The sequence below is a fragment of the Rhinichthys klamathensis genome, unplaced genomic scaffold, assembly GCF_029890125.1.
Source record: "Rhinichthys klamathensis goyatoka isolate OS25496 unplaced genomic scaffold, OSU_Roscu_1.1 h1tg000059l_1, whole genome shotgun sequence".
Lineage (NCBI taxonomy): Eukaryota > Metazoa > Chordata > Actinopteri > Cypriniformes > Leuciscidae > Rhinichthys > Rhinichthys klamathensis.
This window is the reverse complement of record NW_026606604.1, coordinates 4,448,632-4,468,071: the sequence shown is the minus strand read 5'-3', so window position 1 is coordinate 4,468,071 and position 19,440 is coordinate 4,448,632. Positions and strand designations below refer to the sequence as shown.

General features: G+C 38.4%; 1 protein-coding gene across 9 annotated transcripts in view; it reads left to right on the top strand.

Annotated features, from left to right (window-relative positions):
* phldb2b (pleckstrin homology-like domain, family B, member 2b) overlaps positions 1 to 19,440 on the top strand; it is a 43,997-nt gene that overhangs the window by 11,194 nt on the left and 13,363 nt on the right. For 6 of the 9 annotated variants that reach the window (XM_056249051.1, XM_056249054.1, XM_056249055.1 and 3 more), the window contains exons 5-10: positions 4,099 to 4,218; positions 6,706 to 7,862; positions 13,076 to 13,417; positions 15,647 to 15,784; positions 16,956 to 17,093; positions 19,123 to 19,251. In XM_056249051.1, coding sequence (XP_056105026.1) covers positions 4,099 to 4,218; positions 6,706 to 7,862; positions 13,076 to 13,417; positions 15,647 to 15,784; positions 16,956 to 17,093; positions 19,123 to 19,251 — 2,024 coding nt within the window. Of the gene's footprint in view, positions 1 to 1,437; positions 1,581 to 4,098; positions 4,219 to 6,705; positions 7,863 to 13,075; positions 13,418 to 15,646; positions 15,785 to 16,955; positions 17,094 to 19,122; positions 19,252 to 19,440 lie in introns of those variants that run through there. The other 3 variants (XM_056249059.1, XM_056249053.1, XM_056249056.1) reach the window with 2 other exon arrangements.

Below are 19,440 nucleotides of genomic sequence, written 5' to 3'. Positions count from 1 at the left end.
ACAATTGCAAAAGTTCATTTGATTGGTAAATGCTTTGATTGGTGTCAGACTCAATCCATTATTGGACTGTTCCAGACTATGCGAGTCTGTTGGGTAGATATCTAATCCTGACTAAGGTGTCTGGTATGTAAATAGCAGAAACCCTATTATTAAAAACAGACCGCTGAGTGCATGTTTTTTATGTCTTACTATATATACTTTGTAGAAAAAAGGTGGTTTACTTCAAAATGTTCCTAATCATATGCTCAAGAACAGTTTTTATTTGTGTAGTATCTTTCTAGAAAGTTTTTCTTCATCACCATCTTCTTTAACTTGCGCGCAGGTTGTATGGTATATTTAACAATATTAATTGTGAAAAGTGCTATACAAATTACAATGTTTTAAATGTTTCTCTTGTATTCTAATAATAATATTTTTAATAATTCCAACCTGATTTCCTGGGAAAATGTAACTATGAGGAGGCGATTTCATATGAATTTGTACGATGTGAATCAAAATACGAAAACGTATGATTATTAGGAAAAAATTAGATAATCTGAATTCATACGAACCAGAGCCATATATATGGCTCTGATATACGAACAAGCCACCAAAACGTAAAACAATAACAAATTGTCATAAGATTATGTTGATAATTACAATCATTTATTTTCAGAAACAATATATTATCTTACAGTTATCTTACAGTATAAATAGGTCTGTATGCAGTACATTCAAATGCATCTATAGGGGTTCCTCGTCAAATTTTGGGGGTTCTTGTCATTAAAAAGTTTGAAACCTATAGAAAAAAACTCTATTTTATACATAAGTTTATACATACATCATACATTTTGTGCAACTGACTTGAGCCAGACTGAAATCAGATTTCTCATTGTCTACATTACACCATTATGATTGATGAAGGCTGGGGGTTTTGTACTGACATCCCCATGATGATGTGGAGAGGTCAGAAAATGAATCAAGATTATGTTCAATCTTGTGCAAGAGGAACAATTGATTTCTGTTTCAGTCAAAGTTGCACAAATTATTACTCAACAGACAAATCCTGCAGAGGGAACGGAAAATATCTTGGAAAAAGTGTTTTGATAAACATTTCTGGTACTATTTCATAGCGTTTCTTCTCCTCTGAACAATCCATCAGGTAACTTTATCTCTGAGTAGGTAGACAAAGAAAATGGAGGGGGTGGGGTTAAGTCACCCCTTTCACTAAACAAGTGTTTGCTTTAACAAACAGAACAAATTTCGAGACTACCAATGTCCATGTTATGCAACTTTGAAAGATAATAAGCTTTTACCTACTTTCAAATGCGAGTTACAAGTTGAAATAGCTGGACTTCCCTCCTATGTTGTACTTGAGTATGTAAAGAGCACCACCCCTTTAGGCTGGGTTTGGAGCGTTTGCTTTATTCTCACTGAGTGAGTGACCTCAGGAGAGGAGGAAAGTGAAGCGGTCGCGTGAGACGCGCGCGTGTTTGTATCAGTGAAACGCACGCGGGTCATGGCTTTCGGCGTGAAACACTAATTGACTGCAGAACTCCGCTCATGTTTTGAGGTACTCGCTTAATGTGACTTCCTGAAAGGTTTGTTTTCTTTCTCATTTATCGTTTTCTTCCAGCTAATTGATTAGATATGTGGTTTAGACTTTTACATTAAATCTACACTGCAAGTCAAGGACGCGAACGCTGATCATCGAAGCCGCCTATTCGTGCTCGTTCACTGCATCGTAGTGTCACGTCATAGTGCCATTTATTTTTTAATTAGTAAAACTTTGATTTTGGACTTAGCTTGTAAGCGTAAGCCTACTTATATTTATCTTTATTTTTTTACGATCTCATAATAAAAAAAATATGTATGTAAATATGTAAATTATTGGCATGCGTAATAGACTGTAAAAAAAAAAGACTTTTTTTGCGCTGTGTATCTAGCTTTTATATGACTCCCACATTTACAAATACAAGTAGTTTAGAAATCCACAGGTTAACTCTTTATGTAAATTATTGTCAAGTACAAAAAAGAGTCATGTTGCTACAGCCTGTCAGTTAGGGTGGGGATGAATTTTTTTGGATGAATTTATTGTGATAATCAAATTAAAAGTATATATTTTTAAATAATACTTAAATAATTAGGGCACCCCCTTTTCATTTTAATTCAAAATGGAAAATGTAGGAGGTATAATTATTTAACATTAATTACATTTTTGATGCCATTCAAAGTTTGATTACTGCATGCATAAATAGTGTCCTCAAATAGTTTTAGAGTATCATATGGCTGGGTGTTGTTGTATTGTTGTTTTCTCTTAGTGGTGTTTGCATGTCAGCACATGAACTGTGACGCTTATATTTCCAGAGCATAAGGCCAAATATGGTTTCCTTCTTCTTAATTATCAAATAACATTTACCTAATATCCATGCTATGATCTTAACTGTTTCTCCCCTCTAATTTATAGCATTACACAGATATATTAAATGTTTTATTGTACCAGAAGATTGTTTCCTTGTGGTGCTGGGTTAATCCAATAATTTGAGCAGGGAACTGTTCATAAAGGAACATGCACATTTGATTATGCGATCAAAGGGATCTTATTTTTAATCCAAGCCTGACTTTAAAAGAGAGAGTTTATAAGATGAAGCAGCTGTGTTTGTGGATTCATTTGTGGGGCAGAAGGGCAGGAAAGGACTTGCCATAAACTTTAAGTGTAAACTTTCATGAAAGTCTTGGAAACATTTTTATGAACCTACACAAATGTATTCTGCATGGAAGTACATGAAACAGATTTGCAATACAGTCACCTTGGTTGCCAAGCTTAGATGTGTATATCTTTGTTCTTTTGAAAGTGTATTTATTTAGCCTTAGGAATGAGCACAGCTGTGTAGACTAAACACGTACGAGTGTGTGTGTGTGTGTGTGTGTGTGTGTGTGTGTGTGTGTGTGTGTGTGTGTGTGTGTGTGTGTGTGTGTGTGTGTGTGTGCACGCACGCGCACGTGTGTCTGTTTATGTTTCTGTTTCATGACTGTGGAGTGTTGCTCTGGACGTGTTAAGCCTTTGGAAGTGACTGACTCAGGGTTTTATTTTCCTGCACATTGTGTCCATCTGTTGTTATGAAATCAGTGCATCCCGCAGCTCAAGCTGTATTTGTCCATTCTGCGACACATTAAAGGGAAGTCCAGAGAAAGCTTTGAAGAAATGTTCTGCCAGTGTACCAAACCCCAGAATGTGTGAGGCAGATTTAAGAATGTCAGGGGTTTGGCATGTAATGACTCACAAACCTGGACGTTTGTAGCATCAGTGAGTAAAAGTGCTGGACAAACACATGCACTGTATAATATTTCCACATTTTCCAACTTAAAAGCTTAAGTTGCTGCATTGTATTTAAGTGTTATACAATTGGCTGTTCAAGTCATTTCAACTTTTTAACATTTCAAAATGATGAAATAGGTTTAGTTTGATTAGTTAAAGTATTGGGGAAAAAACATAACGCCTTGACTTATTGATCATATCATGTTTTACAATGTGGAGATGTGTCCACATTTACAATTTGTTCTTGTTTTGATGGAATTGTTTTCTTCTTAGGCTCACACAAGTTCTGTCTGCTTTTACATCCTCAGATCCAGCAAAAAAACATTGAGGCAAATATTTTGGGGTTTCACTGAGGAAGAAAAAGAGGTCCTACATATTTTCCATGCGCTGTTATTCCGCTTTCTATGACTTTTTTCCGGGCTCGCATCCATCTTCTGTTCTGTGGTCTCTGATTTCAGATTAGTGGAAAGAACAGACCCAGACCCTCATGAAATAGTACTGTACAGACAAAATGAGGAAAAAATGATGTATAAGTCAGTTTGTATGGTGAAACAAGCTTTTCAAATTCAGTATGTGCAGCCATGCTGAGTAACAATATGAATAATTGAATTAAATGGTTGAAAGATTCATCAATGGTTCAATGTTTTGAAGATGTCAGTGTTATTTCACAATTCAGTTTCCCTGTGTCTTCTAGTGTTGTCAGTTTCAATGGACTTGAGTGGATTTGAGTGACGTCACGTGAACACTAAACTTGTCTTTCTTAGATTGATCTGTGTGTGTTTATTTTCCTCTCTCTGCAGGTTACACACTCTGTCTTGGTAAATCCTATATCTTTCGCTTTAACCATCCCGAGGAGGCCAACCGTATGAAAAGCATGCTTCCTCAGAAGAGTCCCTTCTCTCCGCTTGTGTACAGCACAGGTAACCTCTCCTTCTTCCAAGTGTTCCAACTTATCTTACCATCACCATCATCTTTCCTTCATCTTTAACTATCCATCTTTTGCACCCAAACCCCCTCAGGAACTGAAACCACTGATCTTTTGTGCACACACACAGCCTGTATCCCATATCACAACATGCCAGCTCATCATCCATGGAGGATCGTCTCTGTCTGTGTGTGTGTGTGTAATACATGGTTTCAGTTATCTGTCACAGCTCTTTTTTACAGTCTGCAATAGGATCCTCTAAGCCTTTGATGAAGCAGAACTCTTTTAGGGTTGCTAAACGTCTATTTTACAGGCAAGGCATCTTTACACAGCTTAGCTCGGAGCAATCTCTGCTCCAATTTCTGTGTAAAGATGCACATGTAAAAGCAGTAGTAAAATATGACCCACCTCAGCGCCTAGTATCAGATTTAAAAAATATATTTTTCTAAAGAGTTAAAAAAAAAAATGTGCAAATGCCTTTAAGCCACGTAAATGCGTGGCTTAACTGTAAAATTATATCTGTAAGTTTATGTTTTATTAATTTATAGTTTCTTTATTCATAAATTAATATTTAAAACTTGTTCAAAAACAGTATCTGAAATATGTAAATACATTCATGATTTGTGAATGTATTTATATATTTTATTTATAATTTCAGTTTTGTTTTGTTTTTTCATTTTTCTAATATTCATAATTTCATATTTAAAATTAAAACATTCATTTCTTAAACAGTAATAATTGTGTGAATATATGTATGTCTTTGTATAGCATTAAACTGTAAATGTGCACAATTTTATGGTACATATGCTGCATATTCAGTGCCAGAAAAACTATATAAAGATGACATTAATGAGGACATACAATAGACTTTTATTTGTTTATTTCAATTAAGTTAATTACAATTGCTGGACCAACTCTAACCCAAATCCTAAAAGAGAATTTATATATAAATGAAACACTAGAGTTAGCTAAATCTGGCAAAACGTGTGTGTGTGTGTGTGTATATATATATATATATATATACACACACACACACACACACACACACACGTTTTGCCAGATCTAGCTTACTAACTCTAGTATATCTAAGCAAACCCACACACACTTAGGGAGCCAGTCTGTCTCATGGAATGTGTGATCTGTAAACAGATGTGGTTTGGATTCACCCCGTTGATTGATTGAACATTTTGAGTGAGGTGTAGAGAGCGACATAAATCATTACCACCTCCTCTCAGTCTTTCTCTCGCTCTCACACTGTGTTGCTAGACAGCAGGAATGAATCTTCACATAAACAAAAGTGAACCCACTCACTCAAAGTGCATTGTACATACTACATAGCAAACCTGGGAAAAACACACATTCTGGGACTGACTTTGCTCACTATAGTGGTATAAGGTAAACTTTAAACCTTATGTTACTGTCTAGTTGGTTTATAGGGATTAGAGTTCACCAGAGTGGTATACAGTATATATACATCAGCAGCATGCAACAGTTCCTTAAGGTAGCTATAAAAAGTGAGCTTGTTGCTAAATGGTGAGCCAAAACCTCCCCATGTATGGTCAAAGTTTGTGTGATCTTGCATGCCTTTCCTTTAACCTTTCATCCTTGAGATATATCTTTCAGTTTCTGCTTTATTTCCTTCTTTACCTTCACGTGTGAGATTCTTCCATGATTAAAGTTCTGCTCCAGCCAAATACGCACACACACACACCTTAAAGAGATAAAGGGATTTTTCTTGGCATGTGCAGGTTTATGTGTTTTATGAGCATTCACGTCAGTCATCTGAAGTGGGATTTCTTTGATCTTCGTTGTCTTGGCACGTGGCGGATTGAAACTTAACTCTCGTCCAAAAAGCAGATGAGAAAATTGTGTCTGTGAAGGAGAGAGTTAGAATAGCAAACCTAGAGGCCAAATCAAACATTTCTATCTTTTATCCAATCTCTTCTTAGCCTGTGCTGGATCATCTACATTATTTTAAATTATAGTTTTAAACAAATTCTGATTATTAAGGAAGTTTTTTTGTGACTTTTGCACTCGTAGCTTACCTCATTGTGCAATATTTTGTAAAGAGTGGATTTTGGTCAGTTTCCCTTTCTGTTTCTAAAAAATGTTGGACTTGGTCAGTATCTGTTTTTAGATAATGTCTTAACTGAGCAGGTTTATGCAGGTTTAAGCTGTAGAGCCATGTGGAATAGTTTGACAGCAAGGCGGACAGGCTTTATTTTTATTTTATCCCTAAGGGAAAACTGATGATCTTTTTGTTCCAGTTCATTGCAGGATTCTCAGGTACAGCAGTCAGAGCTCCCTGTACTCCTGCAAACAATTAAAGCAATTCCAGGAGTTAACAATCACCAAGCAGACAGTTATATAACTCTCATAACCACTTTCTCATGCTTGTAATAGTCTGACCTTTTCAAAAATGAAGCTGCTAGTAAAAAACTCTTGTTTATTGTTCTGAAGAACCTTTCTTGTTTATTTTTAGATTATCTGAAGTTCAGCAGTGACTTCAGTCACTGTCTGGCTGGCTCTGGCTCAAGAGGGATGCGCTCAGTCTCTGAGCTCCGCGATTTGATGGATACTTTACAAAAAAAGAAGCAGGCGTTGGAGAACAGCTTGCGAGCCAATGGGGACTCAAGCCCCTCCTACTTCAGCATGACACAGTCTCCACCCACCACACCCAATTTGCTGTCACCCATCGCCTCATCCTCCCCAATATCGTATCAGGAACAAGCCCGCCGATTGTACAGCTCCGAACGGCCACCGCTTGTGGCCAGAGTGCCAATGCATTCATCCAGCAGCATGCCTCCGTCTCCTCGCAGTTCCGACCCTCGAGATCGTGACGCATCACTTCCTTATTCTCGACCCATGAGCCGGAACCAATCTCAGGATAGTCTGCTCGTCAATACGTCAGACAGTCGCCATGCTGCAACCTCAGGCTCAGCACTCTTAATGTGGAACGGCTCGTCCACCAGTGGGACTGATTCCCTCCCTCCAGCACCAGGGGGCGGTAGTGGTGCAGCTAGCATGCCTTCCAGTCCCCGTCTGGCTCGTCGATTCCACACCCCAGATGCAGGACGTAACGGTGGACTCGAGCCCACTCCACGGCAACGAAAGTACTCCGCTGGGTCACTTACAGGAATGAGCTCGCACAGTCGCTCCCTACCACGCCTCTATAGACCCACCGATGCCCAACTCACCCTTCTGCCAAGCTATCGGTCTCCCGACGGCCATCTTTCACACCCAACTGGAGCCTCTGATCCCAAACACCAGAATGGTCATACTGAAGTAGTTTCCATCTCACTGTCCACCAGACCTGGTACCAAACACACTGTAGCCCCTCCGGATGTCACCATGACATCAGAAGAAGCCACCAGCCCCCGGCAAGCCAAGAAGGTGAGTTTGACTTCCACCAGCTCCTACTCAGAAGTGGACAGGCAAGCCATGCGTGGTCCCTCACAAGCTCTGGAGATCGGTCTCGGGGAAAGGAGGCAGTCGTTTGGAAAGGCAGGGCTGGGTCCGCCGAGTGGCTTCAGGGAGAGAAAGGGCAGCATCAGCTCTCTCAGTGGAAAGGAAGAGCTTCAAGACTACCATCAGAGACAGAGGGATGAAAGACTGCGGGAACAGGAAGTCGAAAGACTGGTGAGAGACTTTTGTCACTTTATGTTGTTGATGTGTTGCTTTAAATGCATGTTATTGATCTTATTGTGAATGATTCATCCATGCATTTGTTTTTGTGTTTTTATTTTTTTTATATTTGTTGAGCTCATAATTTTAACCAATATCATAACGTGACCTTTGTCTGAAACAATAGACTTCACTTTGGTGACATATGCAGTATCGGCTTAGAACAACCACCTTTCATAATCCAATCAATTCCTGATGACTCAAATCCCATCCTTTTTTTCTTAATGTCACATTACGTAAGTAAAATGGGTTTTAAATTCTGTTTCATGTTGACTTTAACACAAAATACGCATATAATTTTAGAAAAATTAAAACATTTGCATGTCCAATCATCCGTTTCCTTTTTATTTTTATTCTTTATAAGCGTATCATTCTTCTTAAAACCCACCCAATATAAAGAACATGATTTCTTCTAAAATATTTAACATTCCTCCTCCATGACCCTGTTTTCTTTCCTCATTGTGAGGGGTATCAAGTGAAAAGCTGGTGATATTTCAATTCTTCTAGCAATAAGGGATCTTGAGGGAGCTCAGATACAGGGGATCCCACCAGCAGTATAATTAATCTCCCCACTAAACCTGTGCTCTGGCATTCCACACAGTTATAAGAAACAGACCATGTGCAGGAATATGGGATGATTATAGTATCAAAATGATTAACACGTGCAAGCACACTTATCAATGAACTTGATAGATGTTGCAGAAATGTTTTATCCATGCCTTTCAACTTGCGTGTGCAAAATTCAAAATTGAATGAATGTGAAGCAATTTGTACAAATGGAGACATTTTTGTGAATACAAATGTTTTCCTTTGTATTAGTGTATCATAATTTGCACATGCAACACAGAAGATGTGCATGTGGGGATCAGGTGACACGCGTGCATTCATTGACGTCTTTTCTTTGTCGATCGCATTTGATTCATTTGGATTTTGAGACTTTCTTTTCGCGGTTTTTAAGCATTTCACAACCCACACACAAACAACTACAAATGAATAGGCCTGGTGCTAATTATTAATGTGTGCACAACTACCCATCTATTTGACAAATTCACAAATGTGCGTCACTACATTTAAACTAATACAATACAACTTGTGTGTGCAAAATACAAAACAAATACAAAACCTCGATTTTGTATTAATGTAGGCCAGAATTTGTGCATGCAACAAGTAAGATGTACATTTGTGGATCAGGTGACACGCGTGCATTCATTGACTCGTTTCTGAGTCGATCCTATTTGATTCATTTGGATTTTGAGACTTTCATTTCGCGGGTTTCGCCTTGCACGATCCACACACACTGTCTGAGAAAACCTGCTACCACTAGATGGCAGTATTCTGCTGAAACAGACAACGGCAGCATAATCAAGCGTTCTTCCGCATTTAAGACGCTTAATGAGAGTGATATTGAAGCACCAAATTTAGTACACAATAATATAGGCCTACCCTATTAATAAAGCATACTTTATAGAGGTAAACAGATAACATCAGATTATGAACACCCATAGAAAACCATAATAAAACGCTTAACGTGCAATCGCGCGTTGCATGTTCAATAAGGTGTTTGGCTACTGAGTTTAAATATCACCGTCTTACTGCATTGACGTTAAGCTTTTTCTTTATAATACTATGCTCTATGGGAGGGAAACTATATAGCCTACAGACAAGAGACTACATGAACGCAACGTACGGCGTTTCAAGTTAATAAAATGTTCCTTCCCGAGCCTGTTAAAAAGAAAAAGCTTAACATGAAATTCTGCAGTTGCGTTTAACTTTGCATGTGAATGGGAGAGCAACCGGTCCGAGAGCGCAGTGAAGTTTGATATTCGCCACATTTTATAAAGGGACCATCTGCAAACTCCACTCACAGTCAAAAAAATATAAACGTCCAGTCATTCATTCAAATGAACATACTTCCAAGGTTATATTATAACCTTGGAAGACTAGTGGGCAGACTGACTTAGCATACTGTTACTGTATGTCCAGCCAATATCTCGATTGAACAGTACAATTTTTTTTATTACTGTAAATTGTTTTTCTATTCATGGTTATGTAGTCTCTTGTCTGTAGGCTATATAGTTTCCCTCCCATAGAGCATAGTATTATAAAGAAAAAGCTTAACGTCAATGCAGTAAGACGGTGATATTTAAACTCAGTAGCCAAACACCTTATTGAACATGCAACGCGCGATTGCACGTTAAGCGTTTTATTATGGTTTTCTATGGGTGTTCATAATCTGATGTTATCTGTTTACCTCTATAAAGTATGCTTTATTAATAGGGTAGGCCTATATTATTGTGTACTAAATTTGGTGCTTCAATATCACTCTCATTAAGCGTCTTAAATGCGGAAGAACGCTTGATTATGCTGCCGTTGTCTGTTTCAGCAGGATACTGCCATCTAGTGGTAGCAGGTTTTCTCAGACAGTGTGTGTGGATCGTGCAAGGCAAAACCCGCGAAATGAAAGTCTCAAAATCCAAATGAATCAAATAGGATCGACTCAGAAACGAGTCAATGAATGCACGCGTGTCACCTGATCCACAAATGTACATCTTACTTGTTGCATGCACAAATTCTGGCCTACATTAATACAAAATCGAGGTTTTGTATTTGTTTTGTATTTTGCACACACAAGTTGTATTGTATTAGTTTAAATGTAGTGACGCACATTTGTGAATTTGTCAAATAGATGGGTAGTTGTGCACACATTAATAATTAGCACCAGGCCTATTCATTTGTAGTTGTTTGTGTGTGGGTTGTGAAATGCTTAAAAACCGCGAAAAGAAAGTCTCAAAATCCAAATGAATCAAATGCGATCGACAAAGAAAAGACGTCAATGAATGCACGCGTGTCACCTGATCCACACATGCACATCTTCTGTGTTGCATGTGCAAATTATGATACACTAATACAAAGGAAAACATTTGTATTCACAAAAATGTCTCCATTTGTACAAATTGCTTCACATTCATTCAATTTTGAATTTTGCACACGCAAGTTGAAAGGCATGGATAAAACATTTCTGCAACATCTATCAAGTTCATTGATAAGTGTGCTTGCACGTGTTAATCATTTTGATACTATAATCATCCCATACAGGAATGCCCCTCTCGTTCTCTGTAGTGGATGCGGTGGAAGAACCAAGCTGAGGTGTGGCTGTATAAACCTCCTATTAATAGACAGCTTGACAGCCCAGAACCACATCCACTTTCACTGAACCCGGCCTCCTGAACACACTCTCTCTGGGAGGGCGCCCACAGCTGCAGAAGATGCTGGCAAATTGCCTACGCTAACATGCTCCATTCTTGCTTTTCAGCTGCTCTCTGTGGGGTTCAAATGAAAGCCATCAGAGTTTTTGTACGCTGTGGTTAAGGGAGGCCACCTGTGGCGCCGCCCTGCTGGGCAGAGGCCAAACCATCAGCGTAGGCCGCCCACTCATTAGTTAGCACCACAACTACAGGCTGGTGATATTTACAAGGCCAGAACTGAGCGAAAACAAGGCTGCTACAGGTGGAGATGTATATCCACACATAGACTTTCACAGGGTTTCTTAGAAAAACATGCTCTCTCAGAGGAATGTAATATTACAGACTTTAACCCTGGTTGTACATGATTTAAAAAAAAAAAACATTCATTTAATGATGGCACACAGTTGCATAGCATGTGCGGTTGTGGTTTTTTTTTTTTTTTTTTTTTTTTTTTTTTTTTTTTTTAAGACCCCAATGAGGTCTAAAGTATTGGGAGAAAACTATAGCAGCAGCACTGGACAATTTAATTTCATGCATTTGAGATCTATTTTTATATTTACTCGTTATTAATTAATATTAATATGTTGCTTGCAAAAAATTTGCAAGCAAATTTGACTGATTAAACAATGACTTTGAATGTCTAGTGAACAGAGACGCATTTTTCCGTTAAAACCATTAAAACATGCCAGCTTCACAATGCAAGAGTGCCATAGATACAATAGATTGACCTTCAATTGATACAGAAATTTTATGTAAATTGTTTAGGATTATTTACATTGCCTTTCATATCCTTGGTAGAGGATCCAGTGAAGTTTTGTCCTTTGCTTATGCATTGGGGCTGATAGCGTGTCATGAGTAATATTTGTTATTACTCATGACTATTTATATGCACTATTTGTATATCCTTTCCCATCTAGTGCCAGCAGTTTTCATTGGGTCCAGTTTCACTCTCTGCCCAGTTCCTGAGAGCACCATCATCTCCCTCTCTCTTTCTCTCTCCCATTCGCAATCTCCCTTCCCACCGGCTCATCTACCTCCCGTCACAGGGTTTGTGTTTCTGACACCGGCTTGGTGTGGCGCTGAAGTTGTTGAGTTCATGTCTCTCTGTCATTTATGCATACTGTGCTGAGGAACTTTACTGAACCTAGCGTCTTTTTGATGATGGCATGATCTTCTCCTGTGAGGAGGAGGTCACCATGTGCCCTCTGACCTCTGGATATGTTGACAAGGTCAGTAGAGATCTCTGATAAATAGGACCATGGCAATGCGTAAAAATGCTGGGCTTGTTTTGTGGACCAGGTTTCAGTTTACAAGGAAATGTCTTCTTTATGAATTTAATAACTGTTAATGTGCCTATGATGCAGGTCGGGTTGTTCATTCACAGTTATATGAACCTGTGTGATCATTTTTCTTGGCTCTGGAAATGCTCGCCTGAACTTGCTGTTTGTATTTCCATATCAGTCGATAAATGCGGGGGTTTTGCAAGCCAAGTGCACTCCCTCATAAGCCAGGATTGTATTTGGATGTATATGCCTGGTTGTCTCCATCTGGTCTTTCTCTGACCACAGTTTTGGGCTGTCAAATGTGCTTTTCCGCATTTTTTCATTTAAACGTTTGAATCAAAGATGATTGGATATTGGACCTTCTTGAAGACGTTTGAAGGAATAGAAGTAATGCTCTTCTTTATATTGCACATGGGCTATTAGAGTGAAATGTTTGTTATTTGGAGAAAGATCTCATGCTGACATGTTTAGAACTGCTGCAGGTAAATCTGTGTGCATCTCAAAGGTGAGAAATATTCCCAAACTTATTCCCTCCAGCTGTCTAGTTGATTTTTTTTTTTTTTTTTTTTTTTATGCTGCATGTGTATGAATGCATTTTGTCAAACTGTTTTTTTTCTCTCTCTTTCTGTCTGATCTATAGGAACGTCAGCGTCTGGAGACTATCCTCAATCTGTGTTCTGGGCTGGGTCGCGCAGAGCAGGACAAAACCGGCTTGGCCGTCGCAGACTTGCAGAAGATCAACAAGGAGCTGGAGAAATTACAGGTGTCAGATGATGAGTCTACGTTCTCAGACTCTGCAAGTTTGTCAGCCAGCATTTCTGCTGAAAACGACTACGGGCTTAAAGCTCGGGAGACCCAGGACAGCGAGGAGAGACGGGTACGACAGTTCAAGAACAGTGGACACAGAGAACTTAGGGTGGAGACAACAGCTGTCCTTGGCTCCGCCCCCACCCCTTCTCCTCGACTGACACGGATAAACAAGGTAATTGGTAAAGCCACTTAGGATAGTTTTAAAAATGAATGACTTCATGCATCTATTAAAAATCACCTTAATTGGGATCATTTGGCGGTCATTGCATTTGCATTGCATCAAGACATTTTAAATGTCCAAATACTTTTTGGGGGCATGTAATATATAATATAATGTAATATAATATAATTTCTATATTTAAATTAAAATGTATATATTTAAATTTATTAAACAATGAATTATATTATATTATATTATATTATATTATATTATATTATATTATATTAACCATGGACTTTGGTTTCGTCATATCAGGCCTCTACAATCATACTCTGAGAGGACCTGAAGTCATGTGTTTGTTTGATTGGTCTGTGCCGGTCAGATGACCTTCAGCTTTACTCCGACAGATTGTTTTCCGCTATGGCTTTATCCAGGAAGTCTTTTCTGCATACAGTGTGTGTTTTAATTTCGTTAGGTAATTGAACCGTTTGTAAATCTAGGCTGTTTCCTTACTGCTAATTCCTGTGACCTTTTGGAGAGGTTATAAGAGTTTCCCACCCTTCCTTGGCATGCACATAACCTCATGCACACTTTAATTCGTGAAGGAATGTGCGGGTGTCTTCCCTTCAACTCCCATATAGACTAATCTAATTAGTCTTCCGCACAGGAGTAGCAGTCAGTCATGCGTTGGTTCTGTTATTTAATCATCTAAAGATATATGCTATAGTTAGAAGACAATATGACTTTAGAAACCAGTTTATAGAAACTATAAATTCCCTTTAAGACCGCACAGAAAGAGCCGAAGCAGCTCAGAGACAGGCCCTCCATAGTATAAACTGTGATGAGAAGATATAAACATCACTGTCCAAATATAGCAGGGTCAGGTGCATTGTGTTTGGTTGATCTCTGCCTCACACAATGGAAAAATGGCAGTCTTTTCACCCATACCTAATCATACATGCACGTGCATGTGGATTCTTCCAGGTCACAGGTCAACTTGTTGCTTATAAAACTCAAAATAAGCAGATCGCCTTTCACGGATATTGAAAACCTAGATAAATAATCGGTTTAGGAAATCGAGTATGTATCTCCCCACCCCTCTGTTCCTCAAAGTTTCCGTTGGACCCATTTATCGTTGGTGTTCATTCAGTGAATCCTGTTTCTCAGAGCTAAAGATCAGTGCAGCTGCCAGAAGGGGGCATGTCCATGGTATGGATTGCATTAAAGGGCTTTACACTACTTGCAGTGACATAGCCCTGAATGCAGTAACCTAATAAGTGACTGCTTTGAAATGGTCCAGTGCTGCTTTGAATTACTAGTTTCAGTAATTTTGTTGTGTGATTTTTATTAGTGTTTTGTTGGTCATTTTAGTACTTCAACTTAAATTTGCCCTTCAACTTAAATCTTCAGTTAATTGCCAAGACAACATTTCTGATTGTATTTGTTTAAGTAAAGTTTTATATATTTTATTTTGTCTTTATTTCAATTAATGCAAACAATTTTGAATAGTTTATAATAGCCAATAATAACAACACACTGGTTTGTCTTTAAATGGTAAATGGACTGCATTTATATAGCGCTTTCACAGACCCAATGGCCACCAAAGCGCTTTACAATTTGCCTCACATTCACCCATTCATACACTCATTCATACACCGACTTTAGCACTTTGATAAACTTTTGACACAATCATTTGTAAGTTTAAGATCCAAAGTTGCTCGTCTTGTACATGTGGCCTTAAAAATAATAGTAGATGATTAATTGACCTCCATGTAAATGGTTCAGCACTCCATACTGTAAATCAAACCATTTCAAAAACACCTTTGTGCCAACATCAAACATTTTCACTGAGTTTGCAGTGCACTCAAGGATTTCCCAAATCTGTAAAGAATACATGTGATACTACCTTAGAAATTGGCCAAAATTAGGTATCTTTGAAGTTGCCGCCTACTTTTTAGAACAGTCTATAATGCCTTAATACTAAAGTACAAACCAGAGTTCCCTACCTAGACAGCATTATTTGCATAGTATTATAGTATTTATTATTTGAATATTTATATTTTTAGTTATATTTTAATTTTAGTTTTAAGTTTTAGTAATTTTGTCATGTGCTAGTCATTTTTTAGTCAACAAAAACAACACTGTTTGGAACTGAGCTAAAGTCTTTTATAATATATTTGAATTATTACTGCATTGTACAGTGTAGTTATGTGGTTGCTTACAGTATCATGTCTTCAACAGGTGTCTGAGGACGACACACGCCTGAAGCTGGACGTAAGACGTATAGAGGAGGAGAGGATCCAGGTTCTGAACAATATGGAAGAGTTAGAGCTGAAGATCAAAGACCTGGATAACCAAATGGAGGAGTCCATCAGAGAGGTACAGTTGACACATCCGTAGGTCATATAAGGAGTGGGAGAGATCAGGGATGGTGGGAGTAAAGGAAGAAGAGTGTCTATGTGGGAGAGTTGTGCATGTGGCGAAGTAATCAGGAGCTGTGATGAGCCTAGCCTAAACCTGCCAAGCCTAAACCTGTTTTACTTTCTCTCACTTCAAGCCTCGCTTTCTCTGTTTTTCCCTTTAAACGACACATTTCATCCCTGATTTGATTTCAATATTTTAATGCCGCCCTCCACTGTAATGCACTTTCCCTTCCTGTCATCCTCATTTCTCCTATTTACTCATTTCTCTTTGTGAGGTTCTGGTGAGGTTTGAAGGCCCAGACAAACCCTTACTGTTAACTCTTTCTGTTACTGCATTTGTTTGGCTGTTGCAGTCAGTCTAAAAACAATGGACCAATGAGAAGAAACTTGGGGTGGGACAAGCAACTTTAGATGTCAGAGAATGGATGTTACAATCATGCAATGAAGTGAACAATAACTAGATAAGAAGTCTCTTCAAAGTAGTGTAGAAAATTGTTGCAGTGGATAACAGCATTTCTACCTTATTAGCTTACTTTGACATCTTGAGACCCCTCCAGACTGCTTCTGTTTTTCAAGGTCAACTTGTTTTGAATTTGTACTACCTGTCAAAAGTTTGAAATAAGTATGAAATATCAAAATGTATTTGAAAGAATAATGCTCACCAAGGATGCATTTATTTGATCACAAATACAGTAAAAACAGTAATTTTGTAAATATGATTACTATTTAAAAGAACTGTGTTCTATTTAAATATATTTAAAGTGTCATTTATTGATACTTCAAAAAGCATTCTTATTTGGTTGGTCTTGTGCCAGCAGTTCCTGCTAAGTCAGCTGTTCCATTAGACTTCCATTCAACAAACCCATAATGTCAGTGTGGTGATATAGTTTTATTATGTTGGGCTTTTATGAGCTCAGAATGTGGGCCTCTTTTTATTTGTGTGAAATGAGGCACCTTCTAGGTGGTCCTGAACGTGGTTACACGACATCACAGTTGACCACAAAATCATTGAATACATTGCTGTAGTTACTGTCAGCGACTTCAATTGTTTTGATGTTTTTTTTAAACGTAGAACTGTAGATTCAGGTTGAGTTCAAATTACTTCAAAATTAAGTGTGTGTGTGTAGTTGGAAATGGAGCGGGCTCTGTTGGAAGGCGAGCAGGATTCTGAGATGGCTCAGCTACAGCAGGAGAAAGACGCTCTGGAGCAACTTAAAGAAAAGATGTCTGACATCGAGAACAAAGCGCAGACGGAAAAATCTCAGGTATGTGGCCATGATGAAGTCTTCATCAGTGTTGAGGGGTAGTTATCTAACTGTAGAGACACTACTCATTTTACTCAAATGTGCTCTCCTAAACTGTCCTTTCTTTTAGTGTGCAGTATTGGCAAATCAGATTCATTTTAGGAAATCAGTTCATTCAGATGGTTCTTCATATAAATGTCAAAAGTGTGCCACTTGATTTATGCTACTGTTCAAAAGTTTGGGGTCAGTAAGATTTTTTTTTTTTTTTTTTTAAAGAAATTATTTTGATCAATTTAATCCATCCTTGCTGAATAAAAGTGGTAGTTAAGACATTTGCCCTTTGATCCACATACAAGCATATAGCCTAGTCCCAGACTATAATGCATGTTTGAGCTGTTTTAACTGAAAGCAACTTACACTGATATATCTAAAAAAAAATATGTCAGTGATATTGTTTTGCCTCAAGATGCACACCAGTAATGTTTTTTTCTAAGGCATGTTTATAAAAGCTACTTAAATGTCCTAATTGAACTATTGCCTAATCCTGGCTTAGTCTGAGTTGACTCAGAATCCAGGCCCCAAGATTTCTAAATGCTGTTTTTATTTTATTTTTTGATCAAATAAATGCAGCTTTGGTGAGAGTAAGACTCAAAAACAACAACTTTAGAAACCAAAACTGACCCAAACTTCTGAACAATAGTGTATATGAACCATCCTAATGTACAATTTACCAAAATGAATCACTGATTAGTTTGAGGCCCTATATGTGGAAGTCCCTGTGAGGCATTTTTGACAATCGTAGTTTAATTGAAAGTTTTGCGAAGATGCGGTTTCAAAGTTTCCTTTCCAGCACAAAATGTATAAAAAAATGTAAGTTTACAATCCATATTAGTTCTGAAATATCAATTCTAGAGTCTCACACACGGACACACTTGCACTTCCTGGCAGCCTCTCAGTTCGTGTCACAGTTGGTAATCCCGGGCCTGCTCTAAATACACCTCTGCTAAACTGAGTGACACCCCACACTGTTGATGTGAGGGATTTCTGAGCTAAGAAACCCTGGCACCTGCGTCTCAAGTTCAGCCTGACTTCCGGCTCATTCCATTTAGCCTGGCAGCTGCAGAGAAACTCGATGAAGCCTACAAACCCTTTAACTGAAGGGCCGTTTTCATGGTTGATTTGTTCACTGATCAAGTTCCATTCTGTCTAGGATGCTGCTGTGTTGGCAATGGAGCTACTGTAACAAGGTTTTGTAACAACTGTCAAGTGAATACTATATTGTGTTGCTTGGCAAACATAAGCTGCCTGCAGTTGGACAATATTGCTTGGTGCAAGTCATTTATTGAACATTGGTGTCTGTTATTATATTGCTGTTGCTGCCACTTGGGGCCATTCTTTGCAGTGAGTGTTGCTTGCATGCAAAGTGGCCATTTTCATTAAATGTTTAGTTCACCCAAAAATAAAAGTTCTGTCATAATTTACTCACTCTGATGTCGTTCCAAACCCATAAGACATTCGGTCATCATCTTCGCAACACAATTTTCTTCAGAAAATTCGGACTAAACCAATCAATTCATATGGATTAGTTTTACACTTTATGAATTTTTCGAAGCGTCAAAGTGCTAGTTGCATATACTGTCAATGGAGGGACAGAAATCTCTCCGATTTCATTTAAAGTATCTTCATTTGTGTTCCGAAGATGAACGAAAGTCTTTCAGGTTTGGAACGACATGAGAGTGAGTAAATGATGGCAGAATTTTCATTTTTGAGAGAACTTTAATTGTCAATTGCAGTTTAGTTTGAACTGATTGCTGAGGTATTTTTCCAGTTGTTTGAGTATTTATGTTGATTACATCAGCATCATGCAATTCTAAATGATTATTTTCCTGCTTTTTCATGTTCTCCATTTAATTCAACACCTAATTCTGGCACCATCATACCCCACTTGTGCTGTTGCTGACTTTATGTAGTAACTAACCCTACCCACCCCCCCTGCCCCAGCACTAACCCTTCTCTCCTCTCTCCCTGCATCCTTTGCGCGTGCGTGCAGGACAAAGCCAAGCTAGATGCAGAGCGTGTAAAGTTAGAGCGACTGGTGCATCTGCTTGCAGAGCAGAAGACTCAGTTGGACACCTGCCCTGAAGCCTTGAAAGAGCAACTTCAGCTGCAGCTCTGCAGGGTCAGTACTCACACACAGCCTTCATCCTCCTCTTCCTCATAACCGAGTCTATCTCCTCTTCATCACTAATGCTTGCTTGTGTTTCACTTCCATGACAGACATTTGGGCTGTCTTGCATGCGCTTCCTGTATATAATAATCGAATGTATCACATATTTTTGAATATAATTTTTATTTTATATAATCGAAA